This window comes from Branchiostoma belcheri, unplaced genomic scaffold, assembly GCF_001625305.1.
Source record: "Branchiostoma belcheri isolate BF01 breed outbred unplaced genomic scaffold, Haploidv18h27 scaffold135, whole genome shotgun sequence".
NCBI classification, from domain to species: Eukaryota; Metazoa; Chordata; class Leptocardii; order Amphioxiformes; family Branchiostomatidae; genus Branchiostoma; species Branchiostoma belcheri.
In genome coordinates this window covers 133,446-146,182 of record NW_017802769.1, presented here as the reverse complement: position 1 = coordinate 146,182, position 12,737 = coordinate 133,446, and the positions used below count along the sequence as shown (strand labels likewise).

The window sequence follows — 12,737 nt, the reverse complement described above, 5'->3', positions numbered from 1 at the left end:
TGCTTAATTTTTCTTCTGCAATATTGAAAATATCTCAAGAGTCTGCAAAATGCAGACTGCAGATGGGTATTTCTAACACTGATATTACAGTTTACTATTTATCATGTTTGAGAATAAAGTCATGAGACAATTTGGATATATTAGGTCACCTTCAAATGTTGGATATGGCTAGCTCTCTGTATCATCTCACATTATTAACTAAACAATCCAGGCTGATCCATGGAATCCATCTCAACCTCCAGGCAGTATATTTGTGTCAGCATAAGCCCCATGCCATGCCTGCTTTGCTTCTATTAGAGCTCTAGCAACCACCAATTTTTTCGTCAATTGCAGGAACTTCGTGGTATGTGACGGAAAAATTTCTATATGGATAAAATTGAGAAAAATCTGGGGTAAAAATACAAAAACATCCAAAGGACCACAAACAACTAGTGCTATGTACCGGTTCACTGGACTGGTTCCAGACTTCTAAAAATGTTTAGATTCAAGTAAGAAAAACCTAAAAGTCAAGAACCGGTTCAAGACTTAACAAGAGTTCCACGATCTCATACCTTCGCCAAATGATGTTAACCCTTGCGGTTGAAGAATCATACAATTTTAATCATTGATTTTGAAAATAAGAGCCTCATTAGCATGGATTATATCAGTTGATCATATTTTCCACCCAATGACAACCTTATCTTCACAAAAAGGCTATTATAGCACTTTCTCATAAATTATGCAAATGAGGTCATGATTTGAATAAATTATGTTTATTGATGTTCGCCTTCACTTAACTTCCAAATGTGGCAAGTATGAAATTCCCAGAAGTTACAACTATGAAATTATAAAATATTCCCATTAATTATGCAAATTAGGTCTTCATTTACATAATCTATATCCTCAGATGTTTTTTTCGTTCTCTATTACATGTCACACGTGTTTCATAGTCCTATTATCGAACGAAGCAGATTTATAGAATTTACTCATTAATTATGCAAATTAGCTCCTGATTTGCATAATTATCATTTGATTGTGTCAAGCATCACTTCAGCTACCTACATACCAAAAATCATGACAATCCGTCCACCGGTTCTTGAGTTATCATCCTTCAAAAATTTTTCAACAAATGCTCCTGCAGTTCCAGAACAAGGCGCTAGGGGGGCCAAACTTATGTCACTTCTTCCCTACCTCAAGAGCTATCTACCAACCAAAATTCGTGACCCTGACATATCCAGATTGCGAGATATCAAAACCGGAAGTTCTGCTGCAGTACCAACAAAAGCCGCCAGGGGGCCCAAAATCTAATCATTTCTAGGTCTTATCAAGACCTACCCACCTACCAAGTTTCATGACAATGCATACTAAGCTTCTTGAGTTATGCTGTTCACAAACAGACAGACAGACGGACAAAAGCTACTGAAAACATAACCTTCTTGGCGAAGGTAATAATATTGCAAAAAAAACGCATGACTGTCACATACCCCTTTTCTTTCCAAACCACCTAAAACCTTCCATAGGTTGCAAAATCTGTGCTGCAAAATGAAGAAAACATTCAATTTTTAGGCATTGTCAAGTGTCAGCCTCCATGTTATGTGGCCACAGTTTTGCCCGAACAACATTGCAAGGTTACATGCAAGTTTGTACATTCCATGGGTTTAGGTCTGGACCTAAGAGTTCAGAAGTGAACCTAAACCCCTGGACTTGAATCTGGACCTGAACCTAAATGTGGGTTTAGGTACACAGCACTACCAACTACCATTCTCAACACCATGATTTGCCTCTCAAATTGTGTGAAAATTGCATTTTTAAAGCCTTGAAAGTCCAAAATTTGTCCCTGGACCCCCCTAGATTGTGAGCACTCTCCCCCCAGGTCCGATCATAAACCTGGGCTGACGGAAAGAGATTTTGAGCTGGCTATAGAACCCTAGACTGTTGTACATCCAGGATATTTCTCTTGAGGGCTGCGAATCGATACAAAGGCCAACAAGGTGGTCCTAGCATCTTATTACAGTACAGTCAAGCTGCAGCCACCCATCAGCAAGCAAATAGCCTTTCGATTTTACCACAACAGCTTCTGAGAATCCTTAGGTCAACGACCTTGGAGAAATACAAAATACATGATTTAAGGTAGTAGTTTAGTAGTTTGGAACCAAGCATTTGATAAATAAGCCTTGGTAAACAAGAATTGAGGTCGCAAAACATGATATCACAACCAAAAACAGATCTTACATCATTGTATTCAACAGTATTACCTGTACTTGATATGTGTAAAGACCTGAAACTAGAAATTCTAGTAAAACGGCAAGTCGTACCATCATGGGCAGCTACTATACTAGGTTGGATTGGATGCGATGGAACATGTCAGTGTCAACATTTGTGATCATACACGAACAACTGTGCCACAAGTTTTCTGGATCCCTGATATTCTCAGAACAGATAGTCATTTACAACATATTTTTCCCATTTTCGGCATGTTGAACACTGTCAGAGGGCAAAAAAATTCTTGTTTTTTTCCAAAATCAGGTGGAAATGAATGCGCACGCTGATGTCATCCATAAAAATTACTTGCTTTGGCCTTACCTGGTTAAGAAAGAGGGAGTAGAGTTGATCTGTTGACTCTGCTCAAAATCATGTTATAATATATATCATTTTTTCTTCTCGGTGTTTGACTGTCCTTGGTGCTGAAATTGTTGCTGTTGTTCTTCTTAACTGAATCCTAATTGAAATTTTTGTCTGTATCAAGTGTAGTGACTGAAAAGACCAATTTCTGTGAAACGAAATGTGTATGATATAGTAATTTTTCAGCACATTACTAATCATGCTATAATAGGAACATGACAAGCAGTACTAATGTGCATTGTTTGGGGTCCATTTGTCAATATGGCAATCTTGAAAACTGTTTGTTTGTTTGTTTGTTTGTTTGCTTATTTGCACAACAGCAATAAAAATTATACATAATACACTAATAATAAATAAAACAGGTGCAGGAGGAGGGAAAAAAGCTTATTTAGCTTATGCTAAGCCCTCCTCCTCTATACTAACCAAAAGTTCATCTGTGTTGGTACAAACCATTATGAAATAAAGACTGAGCTTTAACTTCCAACACTAAATACAGAATTGGGACTTACCCCAAATTTTCACACTACTGCAAAGTGTCTTATCAAACTGTATTTATTGTGTGCATAAAACCCCCATACGTATCCGTAAATTTTGAAGAGCAGATGCCAACATTTCCTCTGCAGAGCCTCCCCAGTAAATGTTGCCTTGTGGTTATATGTAAAGAGGAATTGTAACTTTTCATAACTTTGTGATGGAAAGTTTCCAAGCCTATTTCTTGGTTTCCTTTTTCCCCTCCAGAGATTCAGTAAACTGAACCAATTTAATTGTAATCTGCTGTGTTCATATGGGCATGATGCCTTCCACATTACTCACCGTACATTTGCTGAATTCACAGAGCTAGCTGGAAGGCAATGTTGGTTTTGTTCCAGGTCCAATTTTCTATACCCATCCTGAATGCAAAACCTTAGAATTTGTCTTGTCTTTCTTTTCCTAAAGCAAAAGTGGTCTTTAAAATCCTGAAATGTAATTATATGGTTGATATTCAAAATGAAGTGGGATGGGAATTTACTGAAATTAACAAGTACATGTTAAAACACAAAGTGAATTTTTCTCCTTTATCATTATGTTTACCGAAAGAAAACATATTGTTTTTGCTCTGTTTCCTCTTCTTCTCCAAACCAATAAGGTCAATGACCTGAACCAGATGTCTGTCACCATGTTAACTGGTGTTGGGTTATATCATGTTGCAATTTTGTAGCAGGAAGGTTTTAGACTCTGTCACCATATATGTGAATGTGTTTGAGTAAGAATTAACAGAGCAGACCATATGCGAACTTCAAGGTAAACATTATGCATTTGCTTTGCAAATGTTTCCTTTGCAAATGTTTCCTTTCTAGACTAATTTTGAGTCTCCAAGTGATGTAATCCATAGAATCAACATTGTGTGTCCGTATCCTAACTTTCAAAGATCCTATGCCTTTCTATCGTACAGAAACTCTAAGCAATTTGCCTGTAAATTGAAATGTGCAGGCAGGCATGTTGGCTGCCAATTATGTAGAGGCACAGTGGCTACTGTGGTTCAGCCTAGCCACCCAGTAAATCAGGTACAGGGTCAGCCTTGTGTTACCTAACATGTCCACAACAATGAACCCTACAGGTCTCTAAGGCCCTCAAAGGTTAGAGCAATTATTGTAGGTCGTGTGGATTTATAACTTTCAACTTCTTAAAACTTTTAAAAAGTTATTTTAGGGCTCAAAATACTGGGTGCATGTGCTGCCTTAGTGCATACAAATTTCCTTTTTTTTCTGTGGGTGCACCAGTGCACACAAATATTTTCATAGGTTTATGTATGTAAAGATGTTAAATCTATAGTAGTATACAGCATATTATTAGCTTCTAACTAAAAAAAAATAAAATTGTTGTAGTACTTTCCTATACAAAAGAAATATAATGATTATTAGTTTTTGCTTAGACATTCTACTTATTTTATTTTATATGGTGCACCCAAAATATTTTTTGTGCACCTATTTCCAAGAATGAATTTTGAGCCCTGTATTTACTGTACTGTATTTGAGGATAAAGCAAGGTCATGTAGCAAATAGCCTCAATCTATTGAAGCATGATTATGATCCTCTCTCTACTGTGGAAAGTATATAATTATATACTAAGTAGAAAACTTTCTACATGACATGTCATCAAGGAGGTTAAAAAAGAGACCTCCTTGATGACATACAGCATTCATAGTTTCCATATCTTCACAGCTCTGTATTAAATTTCTATGTAGAGAAACAATAATATAATTTAAAGTAATATACTTTTGACTGTATGTTGAATAAGTCGTATCTATAATGTGTTTTGTTTCTTACAGGCCTGGCTTAGTGAAATCCATGAATATGCACAGCAAGATGTGGTCATCATGCTGCTGGGGAACAAGGTAAGACTATCATGGAATATGGTAAGGGAGAAGTCATAATGATGACAACTGATGAAATAACACATTTTGCAGAAAATCAAAGTATAAACATGTATCTTTTACTTAGTACCAATTTTTTAATACAATGCATACTATCTGTAGGTATAAGTAGAAATTCCTTTCAAATAATTGCATTGACTATCTTTATTCATTTGGAAGAAACTTGACAAGAACATTGCAATGATAATTTTTTAAAAATTGTCATTTTTAAGCCTTAATAACTTGTTTTTTTTCCTCAGGCTGATATGCAGGCAGAGAGAGTTGTGAAGAGAGAAGAAGGCGAGAAGCTTGCTCGAGTGAGTAGACAGTTCTGACAGCCTCAACATGAGATTTTGAAATGGAATAGCTTAAATGTCTTTTAGACTTGAAGTGTTACTTTTCTCAGAAGAGGGTGTCTATTACATAGTGGGTGACTGAAATTTTGACTTTTTACCGTTATCATCATCAACAGGAATAGTGTCTATTACATTTTTTACTTGCTTGAGTTGAGTAGACACTTCTGACGGCCCAAACACCAGATTTTGAAATGGAATAGCCTAAACTTTTAGACTTGAAGTGTTACATTCTCAGAACAGGGTGTCATGCCCGTAGCCAGGATTTTGAATGGTGGGGTTCTTACTACTGCTTGAGGGGACCTCGAGCGCCAAAGGCGCAAGGTTCCTAGGGGGGTCCGGGGGAGCATTTTTGAAAAGTTTGAAAAATTTTGAAAAATGAACCTTCTGAAATGGCATTTTGTGCGTTTTTGAGAGGATTTCGTTTTTCTATGATTCCAGTCCATCTTTTCAAGAAAAATCTTGGACCTTTACATAAAAAGTGGACCAAAAACTGGCTACGGGCATGGGTGTCTATTACATGGTAGACCCATTTTCTTCATCTGCTCCTTGAGCAACCTCATATAGTCAGGAGCAAATGCATGTCAAGGTCATGGCATTCAAATGGTCTCAATATTCTCTAAATGCCATCAGATCATCATCCATCAACCTAAATGTGCTCTGAGTGTCCAAATTGCTGCTAATTCCCATTACTGGGCACTTCAGTACGGGGGACTCCTGGTCATGAGTGACTAGAGCATTATACTTCTACTTGTACAGGGAGTCATAAATTACCCCTTAAAAACTCACAATGTGACATACTCATGCACTCACTATCTGGTTCATTGCATAACAGGAGCTTTCTGACTAATTTGCATCTTGCCTTGGCTTGTCTGACTTTTGTTCCCTTTTTGACTTTTTGTCTTCACTTTATTTGCATATCAATCAATAGTTTGTGCTTATAAACCTGCATTTCTCCTCTGGTCTCTCAGTCCCTGACGAAAGCTAGTGGATACTAGCTGAAACGTCTGACCGTTTCCAAAATCATATCCAGTTGCTTGAGTAACTGCTTTTTGGCGTATCCGGTTTATTGTCTGTTGTTCCCCATCATCCGAGGGTTAGACGTGCTTGCACCTTACAAAATTGTATATTTTCTCAGATCTAAATGATCATTGTGTTTTCAACTGTACCACAAAGACAAAATACCTCATCAAATCATCAAATTGAATGTTAAAAACACATAAAAATCTACAGATTTCTGAAACAATCAGTGGAGACTGATAAATTAGTTACCACTGATCGTGGTAAAATTTGGCCTTTTAGATTTTTGCCATGAAGAACCCTGTTGAAATATTGACAATGGTGGCTTCTACTTCAATCAAGTGAGGCCCAGTATATAAAAGTTCACCTTTTCCAGTGATCTCGTACATAGAGTCTCAGGGTTTTCCATGCATAGTTGATGATGACATTCCTCGCCTATGAGATTATCCTCCGGTTGGCCATTACAGTAATGAGATTGCTGTAGAATTAATCTAATCGGGGAAGTGCCCACAATGTCACCTCCAAGGTCACCTTCACACTATAGTACTGTACTGATCAGGGCTCGAAATTAAAGGTGGTCCAATGGCCAGTGACATGCCCGTAGCCAGGAGGGGTTCGGAAGAACCCCCCACAAGGCTCAAAGGTCCACTTTTTGGTCCACTTTTTAAAACTAAAAAGACACTTTGGGACATTTTTTAGACAATAGAAGAATAATCAACATCAGAATGTCAGCCTTTTTTTTGTTTATCAGGCACACGTCCCGGCTTTTGGGTCCGGAAAAGTCCCTCCAAATTTCCTGTGTACTCCGCAATTATAGTGGCCTGGGAGTGAACAAAAGTTGACTTCAAGTTGAAGTCATACAATACTTCCCAAAAAACAGGTTGGGACTGAAAATGAACTACATGTATCATCTACAAGAACTCTTTTGCTGAAGTTCCATGTTCAAAGTCAATACTGTAATTCACTTTATGTTCACGGTAGCAAAATTTCACGGTCTAAGAAAAGTGGACATGTTCACGGAAATATATATTCACGGTGGTGACAGGTGCAGGAAAAAGAACGTCCAGGAATTATTTGTTAACTGTAATCATTATGATAAGTTCACTGCACAGAAGTGACAGTGAAAACAGTGAACATAAAAGCACCGTGACAAAAATCAAGAATTACAGTATTCAACTTCTAGTAGTTCTACGAAAAGGATATCACGCAAGTTGTCGACATTCTGTCGAAAGCCCCAGATGAAAGGCCCGGGACATTTTCAGTGCTGAAAGCGTGGGGAATAAAGTGCCTTCCACAACGTATGAAGGCCTTTCATCAACGCGGCAAAATGATAGACTGCCTCCCGTTCGATAACGACTTTTTAGGCTACCTTTTGCATCGTAAATGTCACGTCGGCACACATCTTTTGGAAAATTTGCTGATACACCCTCGCTGTCCATGTAACACTATATAGCGCTAACATACAGATACCAAAAGCTTTTAAATCACTGTAAAACTAAACACACTTTGCACAATGTAGTGTCCTAGATGTCCTCTAGATTTCAGGTTTGACATTTGTATGGTGCCGGCATGATAGCTTATTGAAATGTATATATGCGTTACTAGTACTGGTTGGATGTAATCCATGTTTAATAGGGTACACATTATCTGCCTTCTGAAAATGACAGGTTGCTCCCAGGGTAAGATAATCTTCTAACCCACCTTCCTAGTTCTTATTCATAGTCTTTTACACAGCATCATCACCACGATTACTGACAAATAAAAGATGTGCACTGATGTGGAAAGTTTTATAATTAAAAAAATGGTACTTAACTTGCTTTTTACAAAATGTACTGCATCATGCCCAATTCTATGTCATTATAACTTATAATAAGAATTATAAGAATCTGATACAAGTATCCTAGTCTCCACCAGACTCTTTTGCAGGCTGAATAAATGCTGAATGTTGTAGGTAGTAGAAATCGGCCTATAAAGAATGTAGCTGGCCAGGGGAGTTGGACGGCCATATAGAGGGTTCAGTTTGCCTGGCATAGATGCAAACTCCAGGGCCCTCTATGGCCGTCCCACTTCCCTGGCCAGCTAAATTCTTTTTAGGCCGATTTCTGCTATTTTTCAGCCTGCAAAAGAGTCTGGTAGAGACTATATATATATATATATATATATACAGATATCCTTTCTCTGTAAAAGTTTGTGCCAACTTTTTTTTTCATTAATTTTACAGCAGCTTTTGTTTTACCTGTAATACATGTATGTTGCAGTCTTTTGATAATGCTATGAGCTTGCTCAAACACACAATGTTGCTCCCTTGCTGAACACAATTTCACCTTGAAGAGGATCTATAAGGGGAGATCAGTCATTGACAGAAATCTACAATTTGATTGCCCAAATCCTGGGGGATCAGCTATATCAGTCAAACCCAGAGCAGGGACATGTTTGGAAAGATTGTGATTGATCCTAGAGTAATTGTCTGGTGACATTGCGGGTTCACCTCATGGTTTCACATGGTTCAATTTCCCTCGCATGCGCGCACAATCCCCCAATGGAACACCTTGCCTGGCCCGGTAGTTATGGCTCCCACCGTTGAGTCCTTCCGGGCCAGGTTGGAGGCCTGCCCGCCTTAGACCAAGGCCTCCCCCCCCCCTAAAGTGCCCCATCAGGGGCTATATGCATGGGGGTGTAGCCGGAGCTCACATAACATCTTTGAGCCCCGGCAAAGATGAAAAAGATGAAATTTTGATTGGTTGGTTCAGAGTTCATGTCTCTGCTCTGAGAAGAGATTATAATTACAGTGACAGTTATATTAATATAATAATGAGAAGTATTGTTGTGGGGTCGTGTGGCACTGAACGGCAGCGTGCGCAACTCGGAATCAAGAGGTCCCGGGTTCAAGTCCTGACATGCCACCGATCTTGTGCCCTTGGGAAAGGCACTTTCCCCATTAAACTCAAGTGAAAATGAGTATTGTCTGTCCAGTATTCGTTTCAGTAACAGCTGCCTCTGTTCCACATGTATTGCATCGTTGCAATTTCAATAAAATCAAATTATAATCAAATCAAATCAAGTAAAACAATCTGTTTTTGGAAGACGTGGAAACCTGTTGTAGCCAGCTTACATCATTCTGCAACAAAATGATCTGATGTGATCATGTTATTTATTACCTTTATGTAATAATGTTTGACATGTCCACGTTATATTTCCTCCAGGACTTTGGGATTGCCTTCATGGAAACAAGTGCCAAGACAGGACTCAATGTAGAGCTGGCCTTTATGGCAGTGGCAAAGTAAGTTCTGAGACTTCATTCATGACTGTATAGATTCAAGTGTCAGGTACCCAGTGGCTTTAGTGAGCAATGGTTGTTAACCTTAAAGGATTCTTGAGTAAAAATGCTTTTTATGGTCAGTCACAGTTGTTTCTCTGTTCGAGTCAATTACCATTGAAGGAGCTTTCAATAGATCTTTGGTCAAACTGAATTTTTCTGGTCTATGCATATTATAGTTTCTTTTATTATTACTTTGGCAACCTTGGCTGAAACAAGTTTCTAATTTATTCCAGCCTTTAAAAGTCTTACAACTGCACCCTATTTCATTATGATTTTTGAACACTAAAGTATTGGAGATTCATCGTTTAAAATTTAAAGTGTGTGTCGGCCTTCATTATACTTTACTCTACAATTTAGCACTTGAACACAATTAGTTGTGGGTTATATATAATAATGATCATAATTTTTGGTTGCGAGCAAACTGACCTCAATATTTCTTGCGTTGTCATTTTCCCTATGCTATGAATCCTTGATCGTTGTCTTTACAGGGACCTGAAATCACGGAAAACCAGGAAACCAAACGACCCCAAGTTCAGCGTGACGGAGTACGTGGACCAAGAGAAGCAGAGCCAGGGCTGCTGCTCCTGAACCCTCACCTTTCACCCCTGACACGGAACAGTCCACTCTACTTACCCACGAGTCCTCACTTATTATAATATTATAATGGTTCGACCTTCAATGTCATATATTAGCACATTCTGCTCTTTGGGTTTCATAGTAAAACAAAGGAAGATACAGTTTTTCTGAGCTTTGTAAGATTAGAATGGTTTATAGACACTGGTTAATGATTATATTACCTGTTTTATTAAAGTGCAATGGATGGGAACATAACAATTACATTCCATAATTGGCCACAATTCCAATAGATATAAAATAATATTAAAACAATAAACATTACATACAGGGGATGAAAATAGTACGAAAACAGCATTAGCCCATGTTAAGGTATCATAAAATCTGTGGAAGTTTAGCACAAGAAATGGCAGGTCAACAAGAAAGTGTGCAGGTGAATTCAGGCTATTCTGTAGTTTAGTTTGGTTGCAATCTTCCTTTCATTTCTATTTCTTAATTTGTTTGTCTTCCCTTTGGTTGAGCTAATAAGAATGAGATGTGAACATTTTGTCGAAAGTATATTCAAGAAATATGTCAACATGTAGCATAAGCGTTGGGCATTAGAAGAAAACGTTACATGTATCATAATCATAGTTGTGTGGCAGAATAGGTTGACTTTATTTTTCAACATGGAGCATTTAGTTTAAGAAGGGAACATAAATGCATATGAAAACTTAAACCAACACTTCATTGTTTAAAGATTTACATTTAAGGATGAGGTCTGAAGTATGTATATCACCAGTTTGTAAATTAACACACTTCCATGTGTTAATAACTAGTTGTGTATGCACATACAGTCTAGATTTTATTTGTAGAAAAGAAAAAAAAAACTACGCAACCCTACAGAGAAAATTGGTATGCTAAAAAATGCACCAAAGACCCACACATTTCGACAAATCGTCAGAATTTGGTTGTACAATAATTTCTCTCCTTCCTTTAGCTTGCAAAAAATATGAATCAATATCTGTGTTCAGTTTTTCCTGGTAAAATCACATGTTAGCACTTAAATTCAGAATCATGAAACATTGTGTTTTCATAACGTTTTGAAACAGACTTGAAATATGCTTGGGAAAAGTTATGAATTGGGGGATATGGTGTGCAGTGGTATATAAAAAAAACTGGAGACAATATTGTAGCAAGTAGCAGTGGCTATAAATATGTCTAATGGCTCTGTGTGTGTGATCTTTGTATTCCATGCACCAAGCAGTGCACTGTTGTGCAAGAGGCTAGTTGTCATGCTGCAGAAAAAATGTTTGTCATACACACGTAACTATGTATAATGCTGTTGTGTACCATGGTCGCTGCAATATTGTGCACTCATTGCAGTTGCGAAGTGCACTCATTGCTGTTGCTCTTTGTCATTGATGCACAGACTGCAATGCTGTAGTTTGCAGTTGCACTTTGCCAGAGTCAGACCATTGGTGCACAACAGCATTTCCTGCTATTGTGCATCCAGATGTGCATCAGAACGAGTGACGCAGAATAGCTATGCTCTTGTCTGATACTCTAGTTGTCTTTTTGCCCATTTGTGGTTTTGAAGTGCGAGTCAGGTCCTTAGCTGTTGTATATAGTGTGTAGGGGTACATTCATGTATATAACATTATATTGGAGAGTTATATAGATGTTTATTGTGAAACCCTAGTGGCAAAAGATCCAACAAAAAAATTTATGGTAACCTCAGAGATCAACTTTGTGATGATAATCATGACTCAAGAATGGTTCAACCTCAGCTTGGACTTTGTCATAAGATTTGACTTTTGCAGAAATGTATATTGAAGGTTCCAATGACAGTACCTTGAACTGGGGTTGTAGAATCATAAAAACACAAGAAAGACCATGCAACACAAATTGAAAGCTCAAAAGTACTGATAGAATAGAAAGCAATCATAGAATACGCTTGATGGTGAGTGAGCGATGACTTTGTCTCCTGGTTTTGCAAAGATCAGTCGGTCATTTTACAGGGGAAACCTTGATAGAAATTCTACTATAGATATTTGATGTGGTTTCCTTCTGTTTTGCTTCCAACAGGGCATCGTCCAGTGAACCATGTGACAGGGAATAAAGTTTTGGACCAATGGACTTCATTTTTCTTGTGAGCCTCTTTTTTTCTTAGTTAGGCCAAGTTGATTTGATTATATGGATGACATCCGCGTGCGCATTAATTTTCAGCCATTTCAAAAAAAAAAGTTGTCAACCAAAGGGTAATCGTACAAAGCAGTTGCAAAATAAGCAAATATATACTGTAAGTTGCAAAATAAGATATTGCAAAACGATACCAATGTCGTAGAATGCCAAAATGAAACGAAAAGGACAAAAATGTAAAGAAATGAATTAGAAGACTAGATTATTTGCCATAACATACTTTGTGTCATTTGTTCAACCTTCATAGCCACATAGATTTCATCATGAAAGCCGAACTTTTTTTTTGCCAAACTTTTTT

At 37.7% G+C, this 12,737-nt stretch overlaps 1 protein-coding gene across 3 annotated transcripts in view; it reads left to right on the top strand.

Moving 5' to 3' along the window:
- Window positions 1–12,373, top strand: part of LOC109464279 (ras-related protein Rab-26-like) — a 113,338-nt gene extending 100,965 nt beyond the window's left edge. For all 3 annotated transcript variants that reach the window (XM_019761230.1, XM_019761231.1, XM_019761232.1), the window contains exons 6-9: window positions 4,910–4,975; window positions 5,254–5,310; window positions 9,570–9,646; window positions 10,174–12,373. In XM_019761230.1, coding sequence (XP_019616789.1) covers window positions 4,910–4,975; window positions 5,254–5,310; window positions 9,570–9,646; window positions 10,174–10,273 — 300 coding nt within the window. In that variant the 3' untranslated portion in view covers window positions 10,274–12,373. The remainder of the gene's footprint in view (window positions 1–4,909; window positions 4,976–5,253; window positions 5,311–9,569; window positions 9,647–10,173) is intronic.
- The last annotated feature ends 364 nt before the right edge of the window (window positions 12,374–12,737 follow it).